The sequence below is a fragment of the Chelonus insularis genome, unplaced genomic scaffold (genome assembly GCF_013357705.1).
Source record: "Chelonus insularis isolate UGA/USDA-ARS -01 unplaced genomic scaffold, ASM1335770v1 contig_342_pilon, whole genome shotgun sequence".
Classification (NCBI taxonomy): Eukaryota; Metazoa; Arthropoda; class Insecta; order Hymenoptera; family Braconidae; genus Chelonus; species Chelonus insularis.
Genome location: NW_023276507.1, coordinates 84,489 through 96,698, shown reverse-complemented (window position 1 = coordinate 96,698; position 12,210 = coordinate 84,489). Strand labels below are relative to the sequence as shown.

Here is a 12,210-nt window from a genome sequence, read left to right as displayed (position 1 = left end):
CATACACTTGTTCAATTCTCGTCAACACTATTTGGTACTCTCGGTCTCAACTGTCATTGTACATGCTGTCTTCAGGAGGAAAAAAATTGTTTTATTGCAAGTAATTGCAATTTATTTATACAAAAAGTATAACATCAACAACAGTGATTAAATTTTGATAAAAAAATTCATCTTTAATAGAAAAAGAGTACTTCAATGAGGTAAGTAATTCATAAAAAGTATCAACTTTTATCAATTAAAATCAATAGATTCTTTTTTTTATTATTTTCAATTAATAAATATTTTTTTCTTTCAATTTTTTATTTAAAAAATTTCTTCATAATTTTTTTTTTTTTTTTCAATAACTAGTAATTAGAAATTTTTGTTTACTAACTGTTTAGCTAGAAAATTGAAAGAATGAAAACATTTACATTTATATTAGTAATTGAAGAAATTGTTTATTTATTAGTAATAAGTATGACTGATTGTTTTCTCTATGCCTTAATAGGATACAGGAACTTCGACCTTAGGGGAAAGTAATAGTGTTGAGCTATCGAATCATAAACCAATGACCCCTGAAGGCAAATTTCGTTGCTAAATACAGTTACATTATTCGCAGTAAGACAAATCTTCAAATTTCTCTATTTTATCAGTGACGAAATTTTTATAATACACAGAAAGCTAAAATGTTACTGACAAATAAATATATGAAAATGACTCTATTTACATAATAATCCTTCTTGCAGTTAATCATAATTATTACAATTGCAGATTACAATGGAAGTTGAAGAAATGAAAAAATAACCAAAATGAGGATATAGTAAAACTTGAAAAATTATTGAAGAAGGTAATTCGAGGATGGAGAAATACGTTGTTGACTCTTGACAGTCCATAGGAAGTGTAAAAATTTGCATGAAAGAAAGTTAAGGATGAAATTCTTCCATTGGTTATTGATAAATAAATTTCTAATGGTTATATTTATAATCTCTAATGTTCTATCACAAGAATGGTCATTCATGAGATCTTTGAGAAGTCTATTTGTAGTTGGAAGGGTAAGCATATATTAAAAAAAACATAAAAATAAATTTTCATATGAATTATCACATTATCTATGCTAGGAGAAGAAAGGTATATTAACCCATCATAATTAAGAATAACTATATTTAAATTTTTAATTTAAATAATTAAATCGGATACAAATAAAAAAAAGAAAGTCCTCCAATAACGTGTCATGAATAAAGCTATCACATTTTTATATTCATTGTTTGACCTAAAAGTATCTAAGTATGTCTTTAATTCAATTCAAATTAACATATGTTAATTACTTATTTTTTTCATTCAAGAATGAAGTAGACAATAGTGGTATTTCTTATCCAAAAGTTAGAGATGGAATTAGGAGACAAAGAAGTATACCACAAAATGTGCCATTTCCATGTGATACAAGACTAGGCCGGTAAGATATCAATTGACTGGTAACAATTAATTCATTGGATTTTAATTTATTCGTGTAAATTACAGTTCTCCAATACCACCGAATAGTGTTCATAGACTACGTCCTGGTGACATTGACGTCGTAGCAGGATTAGGAGATTCATTAGTTGCTGCGAGTGGTGCTCTTGAAGAATTTGCTATTGGCACTTTCATTGAAGCACGTGGAGTAAGCTGGTGTGCCGGAGGTCAGGGTGATTGGCGTCAATTTTTTACTCTTCCTAATTTATTAAAAGTACAGTATTTATTTTACTAAAAAAATTTATAATGATAGTCACTGATTCTATGGTAATATTGATGATAATTTTTTTTTGTAGGAATTTAATAAAAATCTAACGGGCTACGCTACTGGAACTGGTGAATTTATTTCATCAAAAGCAGGTTTAAATGTTGCTTTTCCAGTAGCAGCAACAGAAGATGCTTTACATCAAGCAAAAATCCTGGTGCGTCGAATGAAAAATAACAAAAATATCGATATAAAAAATCATTGGAAATTAGTTACTATTTTATTTGGAGCTAACGATATTTGTTCTGGACAATGTTACAATTCTCAGCTTTTTTCACCTTCTAAATATGTATTATATTTAAGAAAAGCTTTAGATTATTTGAAATTTAATTTACCAAAAACTTTAGTTAATTTAGTACCAACAATTGGTTAGTTTTATTTTTCATTTTCTTTCTCTAAACACTTGATCTCATTTATATTACTGCTGTTGAATTTTTTTTGCAGATGTCACAGTGTCTGTGAGAGTACCTCGAAGTACAATGTGTAATATATTACATCCGCTGTATTGTGCTTGTCTACATCAAGGACAAAATCCAGAAATGGAAGCATCAAAAGCATCTCGGTCGTATCAGAATGCAATAAAATCTTTAATTTCTTCAGGAAGGTAAAAAAAAATTTTATTACTACTGAAACTGACATGTAATTACTTAAGTTTCAATTCATTGGAAAATCCATTTCGCAGAATAAAAAGAAAAAAACTTACATTTTTTAATATCTGCTTATTAGTCCATTGATGAACAGTAATGAATGCTAAAAAATAATGATATGTAATGAATCGGTTTTGTTGACTTTTTATACTATTCTTGTAAACTGTGACGTCTTTTTTCTTCATCAATCATTTTATAATGGAGTAAATATTAACATTCAGTTAATGAAAAAATTCAATAAATCCGAATCAATATTCATATTGATCCAATGCTTATTTCAACTTCAACCTTCTTTGTTAACATTATTTTAATTTTTTTTTCACTTTCTTTCATAGATATGACGATTCTTCAGATTTTACCGTTGTACTTCAGCCATTTATAACAATATTTAATGCTCCAAATGCTGATCCATTGAGTGCCCCACCTCTTGATCCAAATATGGTAACATATGACTGTTTTCATTTCAGTCAGAAAGGCCATGCTCTTGGTAAGGAAATGATATTAATATTTAAAGATCATTTATGGATAAAATTCCAGACAGTATATAAAAAAGGAAATAATAACTATTAAAATATTTAAATGAAACTGAGAAAACGAGAATGCTGACAAATCAATTGTACATTCTGGTGATAATAAATATGATTATGATTTTAAAATTCATTGATTATTAATTAATGACAAGACAGTACATGACATGCAGATAAATTTACTAATGTCTGGAGATCATCATTCGGTCATTATCAATAACAATGTGATAAATAAAGGAAAAAAATTAAGTTATACAATAATAACGTTTCTATTTCACTTATATTTCAATACATAAAAAGTTAAATGTCGGATTGACGTAAATCATTTGAAGCTTTTTTCATCATTGATTTCCACGTTATTGTAATTTTACATCGTCATAGGAAATTACCTTCCACCCATATAATTTTTGCTAGTGCGATTGAATAACTAGTTTAAACTATGCATGTTCATGTTTTATAAATCATGAATTTATTTATTATCACTCTCATATGTTCTTAATGAAATTATATACTCTTAATAATCTTTTTTTAACTTTTCTATTAAGAGATGATTCTTTAAGCTGATTTATTTAGAATGAATTGATTAATTATTCATTTCTTTTTTATTATAGCTGCCAATTTATTATGGAATAATATGCTTGAACCAGTTGGCAATAAAAGTAGTGATGGAATACCCAGAAGAATAATGGAAAAAATTTTATGTCCAACAGAAAAAGCTCCTTTCTTCTTCACCAATGTGAATTCTAAATTTTTTTATGACACAGGTAATCAATATGGCATTATTTCATAATATAAAAATTTTCAAGGAATAGATAAGAGTGTTGGAATCTAGAAAATGATGAAAAAAATCTAATCTCAATATTTATAAAATTCAATTTATAAAGAGGTCATCATTGTGTAATTTTGTTTGAAAAATTTCTAATATAAAATACTAAATGAAATTGCAGTTTATTCAATGGATCATATCTCACTTATCACAAAATTCAATATTTATTATGACTGGAGATTAAATATAAAATTTTTAAATATAGAAATATAAATCTGCAATGCTTCCCACATTTCACAATTATTATTTACTAAGATAATTTATAAATATTAATAAAAAGTCGATAATATTATATTTTTTTTTTCATTATTCTTTTTTATTTATTTCTTTTTGCATTGAAACTTTTACAACTTATCGACACGATTACTAGACATAAAATTTCAAAAAATCTACTCGTTATAGATGATAATTGTCACGTTGTGTGAAGCACGTGTTCATCGTGCGAACAGTTCAAAGATAGAAATGGTAAAAAAAATTACACTAAAAGTGCTTATCACTTATTGAAGAAAAAAAAATAAAGAAAAATGAAAGTATATACTTGAAAAAAAAAAATTTAATAACACATAATTCGCACTCTATTAAATTTTCTTTTATAAAAATATCCTGTTAAGTATTATTACGTTTATTGTTTGATAAAAGAGGTCAAATATATAGCTGTAGACAGTCAATATTTACGAAGATGGCGTCTTATAGTAATTTATATTTGAAATGTTATCATAATTTATAGATCAATATATGTACTCTCTCATACATAAGTATTTAACTCTTTAACTAATAGAAAAGACTTCCGACAATAAGCTGTAAGACAATGACACGTGTTACAAAACGAAAAATTTTATCACATTTGTCAACACTAAATACTTTGGTGATAAAAGTTTATCAAAAATTACTGATTACATTCTAAAAATAGCAGTAAGCAGAAAAAAATTATTTTAAACTTTAGGAAATAGTAATGTTATACAAAATCAAAGTTTCTGAAGTAAAGTTTATATGGATAGGTATTTCTTATGGATAAATAATCAAAACATTTGTATATTTTTGTTCACAAATAATTTATTGATTCATTCATGTTTTTAAAATACTATTTCATTAGTTATCTTAATTGACATGGGTTAATAAATAATTTAAAAATCAATAAATAATAATCAATCATGATAATTCTTAAGGAAGACATTTTTATTTCTTTAATTGCTTCTAATCAAAGTAATCATTTGATCTAATACTGATTTATTGACTAGGAAATTGAGCAACTCAAGCTATGACTATTGACATTAAATTAAAATGGTTCCATTGATTTACAGAAAGATGGTCCAATCAAACAATTGATATACATATAGTAAGTAATCATTTTGTTTAGACAGCATGATGAGTTGAATTTTGCAAGCCACAGGAAGCAGATTCTATCCATGTCCGTTGTATTTAGACATCCAATTCAAATGGTAGAAACCGTTTGGAACTGTGTAATCTATCGATTTGCAGCTACTTGCACGTTCATCAAGCATCTAGATGATGTACTTGTTGAAGTTGAGGATTCGAAAATAGCATTTTCTCTTAGATAAATTTGATTCCAACATAAATATCATTGATAAGTGAGAAAATGAAGTCATCTCGAATGTCCGTCAAGATAATTAAAAGCCTTCAGAGAATCAGCTGCTGATGGGAATCATTTTCTTGACCAGTGAAGAACTCCTCGGTAGCGATTGGAAGATCCAAATGAGCTTTCCTTGGAACTGCTACTTCCAGAGCTGCTGACACTCTCTGAGCGTCTTATCGGTCTTTTTGTTGGGTCCAAAAGTCGATCCAACATTTGGCGGATGGTGCTGTGCTTTCGGTTGAAAGGATTGGTGTACATCTTGATTTGTTTATTGTGATTTACGTTATACCAACGTGAAAAACTGTTTACAACTTTTTCCAAGCACTAACACTGTGGTCACTTTTTATTATACAATGTGGTTGAACTTGAGAAGTATTTTGTAACAAGCGTTTTCGAGTATTTGATCTTTTCAGATATGAAACTCGAATGATTGAATAGCATTTCTGTAAACGCTTTTATAGTCGCTGGCTTCGTTGAACTTCGATCGTGTTCGGAACTGATCGACTCCAGACGCGGGATTCAGTCTTTTTGTTATCATCATCATAAGCAATAGCAGCTTTTTATTGATATTTATAATGTTTCATACGCCAATTAGGGTGAATCAAAAGTACTTGTGATTAATTTAATTTAACTATGAACAGTTATTGTGAAGATGGAGAGAAACATCACGTGATCTTGATAATTACCCATTTGTGTTATAGAATGGACAAAAGAAGTATTAATCGACAGTTTTAATAATTTAAATGACTTTATTTAAGTTCATTGTCAATGTTAAGTATGTCAAATAATTGAAATAGAGGCAATTGGATCAATTATTCGAAACAAAGAATAAAAAATTTATCTCATTACTTTACCTTGAACTAAATTAATTCACACTACTGTTACGTCTTAAAATTTTTAACTCTTAAAAACTTTTATGCTTCTTCTCAGAACTATGACGTCTTTTAGTAGTGTTTTCCTGTGATTAGTTGATGTTGATGATGGGAATCACATCAAGGGGAATTCAGTCATTTTTTATGCAAAAAGTCAAGTATAAACATAGAGACAAGGAGAGAACTACAACACCTTGTTGACCTTGTAGTACATGCTCTTGTACTTGGAGATGTCGATATTGGCTGATTAAATGAAAGTTTATTGCAGTGAAAGGTATCGTTTGAATATTAAAGTGATAATCAATAGTATTATTTAAAGTCTAATGAGTAAATTTAATGATTACATTTTTATCATTCAAATAATAAAGTTTTATTACAGAAATACTTGGAAATTATTTTTGGAGCATTTTTTCACTTTTGTTGGTTATGATGATCACTAAAAATTTTTTAAGAATCATTGCATTCTGTTAATTGCCGAGTATTTCAATGTTAAATTATTGAATGTTTCATTACTATAAAGGTGTGTCATTTGTTGACTATTTTAGATTTGGCCTTTTTTAAAAAAAAATGTCGGTTCTTCCCAAACTTTTTTACAACGTTTTTGGCGAAGAAGAGAAAGAAGGAACCTCCTTGACTTTACACGTGTTTCAAGACGTCATCAGCGAGACAACGCACATTTCTTTTCTTTTTTTTAGCATTTTCGAAGTTCTCCAAGTGTCACTGGCCGGAGTTTGGACTTTCCAAGTGTAAAGTGGAATAAATGAAAGAATGTAGTCGAGATTAAGTTAAGATAACTTTAAAAGAAAAAGAAAAACAAATGTAAGTAAAAATTTAAAAACTAATTAGTAAGTTTTGATACTTGATAAAATGAAAATCCTTATACAATAAATTTATCTAATTAAATAATAACTTTATAACAAAATTTCCTTATTAAAAAAATTTAGGGTAATAAATTAACAAAAAAAAATGACATTTGAGTGTGAAGATTAATTGGAAATTTTTTTAATTAAATCCACACCATCATGATGATTCTGGTTGAATTTGAATTATTTGAGTTTATGTTAATTTTTTCATATTGTATATTAACCTTGATGTGTGCAAATACGTAATATTGATCAAGTCTAAAGGTGAGTCTAGAGTCTAGACGTAATACATGACTATTTCTTGGGCGACCCCCAATCCGAAAGAATTAGTTTTTTATTGCTCTACAATAATTATGCATATTTTTTTTTGTTTTTATAATTTTTTTCTCCCGAATTCTCAAATACATCCAAATAAAAGTTCATGTTTTACACTTAGTTCCTGAATAAATTTATTATCAGCTAAAGACCAACAGGTTTGTTGAAAGTAAAGCAAAAATATTATTTAGAAAAAAATTGTTTTGTTTTTTTTTTTTCTATTTTAAAATTATTTAATGAAGGGCTAGAAAGCATCATTTATGAAGAGTTTATCAATTTATAAATTATTCAACATTTATGATGGAAATTCAAACGTATAATTTGTCATTCATGTCTCCTCAAATATTATTAGAATTTTATATTTAGCTGTCTAATGTAGAATTATCATACTGTTGAAAGTTAAATATTATGTAAGTTTGGTTAACTAATTTAATGATATAAATAGATCTCACTAATGGATCTTAGTAAGACATAATCAGTGAATTTAAATGCTAAAAGACTACAATCATTGAACTCTGTTCTAAAAATACAGACAGTCAAAGCATAACAATGGAATACTTGAGTAACTATATAATAATAAAAGCAATAAACTATTTTTTCCGTGATATATTTTTAGATTCGTCCAAGGTATGAAATGCATTACACATGAGAGCTTTTATAAGACTATCATTAAAAAGACGTCAGCACAGTCAACGAACTTATTTATTATAAAACACTTGAGAATTTTTTCTCTCAAGATAAAAATTGCAATCTGTTTAAATATTCATAACGTTACATCTTCATTGACGTATGAAAATAGAAAAAGTTTAAAAAATTACTTCACAGAATTTAAAAACATCAACCAAACGTCATAGCAATAAATGAACTTGAGAATTATGTCATGAATACATGTTGTCTTTTTATTACTTCTACAATAAATATAATCGTGCATAATATTATAATCAATATAATTATGTAGGTAATTAGTTGACTTTGCAAAAAGAAAAATAGGTTTCTTTATATTCTCATTTCTTCCGTTATGTCTAGACGTGTGATTTAAAAACAAAAAGAATACCAAAAAAAAAAAAAATTAATTGCATTTAAAAATGTGTTATAAGTATAATTCTTAATAATAATTTTTAATAACCTTATAGCAATTTTCTCGTTAACACTATAATTATGAAAAAAAAAAATTTAATTGACATTATTAGTAGATCAATGAATTTCTCGAAACATCTTTACCATGATTACTTATATCTGCAAGGTATAATCATCCTTATAAAAAATATCTATAATTCAGTTAAAAATAAATGTTAGCTTTTTTTATGTTTAAAATAGTTATTAAAATAATAAACACATATTTAGCTAGCAACCTGAACGAACATTTAGAGAGTTATAGAATGAGATTTTAATAAATTGATGATGAAATGAAATACTTTGATGATCAAAAAAGGGTAACAAAAAATCATTTGAAGGATTAAAAAATTGTACAATTTAAATGTATGTATAAACACTTAAAAAATTTAATATACAATGGAAAAATTGTGAAGGATAGAACTCTTAATCATTTCTGATTCTCCATCATTGACCCAGTCTGCTCAAGTAATTGAGGCCGACTAATATATACTCAATGATTCCATCTGTTCATTTTTACATTCTTGTACATAACATTCAATTACATTGAACATTAATATGTACATAGTATGTATATAAAATAGTGTTAATGGTGTTAATTAATTACATAAAAGTGAGTAAAGAAAAAATTTATTACACTGCTGGATAAAATTACAAATTGTCTTTTTATTAAATCACGTGCAAGTATGTATTTTATTCTATTAAATTGACTAAGTATTCATTTAATTAATAATATAAATGATCAATCATTATATCAACATTAACAGAATATCGTATTAACTCTTATATTTATTTAATAATTAATGTTTTTTCAATAATAACTTTAAATCTGATAAAAATTTTATTTTTCAACCTACCATACCCAAAAATAACAATATTGTGATAATTCTGAATAAATTTTTGATAAAAAATTGGTATTTATCTGTAAAAAATAAATAAATCATATTTATTATATACACAAAACCGGAAGAAACCAGTTAATTATAATAACCGAACTAAAATTACGGGTCACAGGCAAATTGGGAGGAAAAAAAGCAAAAGAATCAGACTTTCTAGTCAAGCATTAAATAGATAGTCAAGGTCAAGTTAACGTTTTATCCTTCCAGAAAGAGGAAGATACTTCTAGAAGAAATTGGAAAGCTTTTTTTTTAAATTCATTTACCTGGAATTTCTCGGCTGCTAAAATTCTGATTATTTAAAATAATCTAAAATGAATTGATTATTCTGCTGGTTTGTATCACAGTATTGAAGCAAAAATTGCAACACTTGATTACCAATGTATCTAAGGTCAAAACATCAGGATAAATATAAAATAATAAGTGTAGTGTAAAGATAAGCTGATATTTTATATTGATGAAGAAATCATCAGTTATTATTTTAGACTTTATGGCATTCACTCTCTTCTTTTTATATTAATAAAATTTCAATTGTTTACAATTAGTTTCAGTTGTACTTTATCAGTTTTATAATATGTCAATACTAGTTTTTTACTTGTTTACTTTGTTGAAGTGAATTATGAAATTTGTTATGACTGAATAATAAGATGTTTACGATTAAATGATTGCTTGCTACTATATCTATAAATTTGCAATACATCTGCTTTTTATTGCGGAGTACTAAAATTTAAAAATTAATTAGAAATGATGTATGACCGTAATCGTTTAACCATTAATATGTCCACCATCTTGACGTTTGTATGTTATCGCCATCATCATTATCCTACTTATCAAACCAAGGATCTTCTGTAAATTATATTTATTCACATTTCTTACTGATGGTATTCCTTGCTATGGGTATATATTTATCACTGAATGAACTTTTATTTACTTTACTTGCAAGTTTCGTGGTAGTAGCACATCCTTGAAATCATGTGAATATCAATTTCTTATTCGATTGATAATAAACCAGTGTATTGATAAATATTCTTTCCAAAATATTGGTAAAGTTAATAAATTGTTGATCAATTGTGTAAATATTTTCAAAACATGACATTAAAGGTGTTACTATTATTATTTGTAATAACAGCGTATAATGAAAATTGTGTGGCAAACTCAGCAGACACTAATGAAATTCCCAGCAACAATGATCAATTTTCTGATAATCCTGAATCCAATAAAACTTTATATGTTAAAGTAATCCCAGGATATCCTGGAGTAAGAAGTGATATTTATGAAGTGTATATGGAGCCATACGATTTTGTAAGTATTACATAACCTATTAATACTATTATTCTAAAATTAAAATGATAGTTTGATTCTTTCAACAATTCAAAACTCTATTCATTTTACTTCAACTTATTCATTCAACTAATTAGTGATCAAAATTAAGCTCTTTAATAATTTAAACGCGGGCTAAAGATAAACTTACAAAAGAAAAATTATGAACATCGTGAGGTTTAAATTTTATGCCTAAAGATAATAATTTAAGAAACAATCTGTTGAAAAAAAGATTTTATGCAAGCAACATTACTTAACAATAGATGAATAACTTTATGATATAAAAAAATGCGAGCTAGGTTGGCCGAGCGGTCTAAGGCGCCAGATTTAAGCTCTGGTTCCCGAGAGGGAGCGTGGGTTCGAACCCCACACTTAGCAAATATTTTTTTTCAAGTTCAAAAAGAAATAAATAATAACATTCAGTTTAGATATTATATCTGATAGTGATTTATTTTACAGGCTATAGGAACGAAAGCAATGGTCGATTTAAAATCTTATCAAAATAATGGATTACCAATAGCAGAAGGTCCAAGAGGAATTTTGTCACTTGAACAATATCACGGTGGCATTAAAATAAAAGGACACGTATCTGGTTTAAATTCTAAAATGCCATATGAACTTATTGTTTATCAAAAAGGTCAACTCTCAGAAGGCTGTTTATCTGCTGGAAAGCCTTATAATCCATACAGTGTAATTAACTTCTATCCATTGAACATGATGTACATGTAACTACTTCCTATATGCATGTGCATGAAACTTCCTCCTATCATAATTCATTCTTCAGATAGACATCTGATGATGATTCACTAAATATTTTATATGTTTACAGGTGAATAATGAAACTCCTGTAAATGGAACAGAAGAAAACATAGTGGTTGATCCTTTATATCGAATTAGCAATCTTATAGATAATATCAGAGTTGAAGATGATGGTATAGCAGAAATAGAAGAAATGACCAATCATCATTACTTTACATTAACTAATCGAGTGAATGCTGGCATCATCGGTCGTACAATAGTTATGAAAGAAAAACTTTCTCAATCGGCACCACAACAGCACCTTTTATGTGGAATTATAGGTTTTGCATAGCATATAAATTATCTTTAAATACAAACTATTATTTGCAAATTGTTTTCTCATTATAGTATTACTAGTTAGTGATCTATATTTAATGAATAAAATTTTTAATGAATCAATATGAGATAAATGATTAATTTGTGAACAGATAATAAATGAAGCTTTGATATTTTTGAAAAATATATTGATAAAAAAAGCTGTTAGTAAGTAATGAAGCATAAACATAATTATGATTCAATTATTGAGCTTAATTTGAAGTATCAAGATGTAACTAAAATTTTAAATGAATATCACTTATAATAATTATTATTAATGTTACGATTGTTATTATTTTCTCAAAAAACTGTACATTATTCTTAAACTTTATTTATATTATAAATAAACCACAGATCTTTCCTCCATAATT

At 26.9% G+C, this 12,210-nt stretch overlaps 2 protein-coding genes and 1 non-coding gene across 3 annotated transcripts; all 3 read left to right on the top strand.

Annotated features, from left to right (window-relative positions):
* The first annotated feature begins 23 nt into the window (after positions 1–23).
* On the top strand, positions 24–3,738 carry LOC118066395 (phospholipase B1, membrane-associated-like). The gene is made up of 9 exons (XM_035082372.1): positions 24–200; positions 488–597; positions 751–1,031; positions 1,323–1,432; positions 1,498–1,702; positions 1,785–2,121; positions 2,198–2,357; positions 2,736–2,887; positions 3,539–3,738. The coding sequence occupies exons 3-9, from the start codon at positions 909–911 to the stop codon at positions 3,715–3,717; spliced, it is 1,266 nt and encodes a 421-aa protein (XP_034938263.1). The 5' UTR covers positions 24–200; positions 488–597; positions 751–908; the 3' UTR covers positions 3,718–3,738.
* A 6,172-nt stretch (positions 3,739–9,910) lies between these two features.
* LOC118066402 (uncharacterized) lies at positions 9,911–12,043 on the top strand. The gene is made up of 3 exons (XM_035082398.1): positions 9,911–10,708; positions 11,186–11,416; positions 11,556–12,043. Exons 1-3 carry the CDS (start codon positions 10,496–10,498, stop codon positions 11,814–11,816), a joined length of 705 nt encoding a protein of 234 aa, XP_034938289.1. The 5' UTR covers positions 9,911–10,495; the 3' UTR covers positions 11,817–12,043.
* On the top strand, positions 11,021–11,104 carry TRNAL-UAA (transfer RNA leucine (anticodon UAA)). The gene has a single exon. It is a non-coding gene; the product is annotated as a tRNA-Leu (tRNA).
* Positions 12,044–12,210: the final 167 nt, after the last annotated feature.

Excerpts from the sequence above, each read along its gene's own strand:
- LOC118066395 (XM_035082372.1), top strand. The coding sequence starts at position 909 with ATGAAATTCTTCCATTGGTTATTGATAAATAAATTTCTAATGGTTATA. Across the intron at positions 1,703-1,784 it reads CTCTTCCTAATTTATTAAAA|GAATTTAATAAAAATCTAAC; the intron begins GTACAGTATTTA and ends TTTTTTTTGTAG. Across the intron at positions 2,358-2,735 it reads TCTTTAATTTCTTCAGGAAG|ATATGACGATTCTTCAGATT; the intron begins GTAAAAAAAAAT and ends TTTCTTTCATAG.
- LOC118066402 (XM_035082398.1), top strand. The coding sequence starts at position 10,496 with ATGACATTAAAGGTGTTACTATTATTATTTGTAATAACAGCGTATAAT. Across the intron at positions 10,709-11,185 it reads ATATGGAGCCATACGATTTT|GCTATAGGAACGAAAGCAAT; the intron begins GTAAGTATTACA and ends TTTATTTTACAG. Across the intron at positions 11,417-11,555 it reads AGCCTTATAATCCATACAGT|GTGAATAATGAAACTCCTGT; the intron begins GTAATTAACTTC and ends ATATGTTTACAG.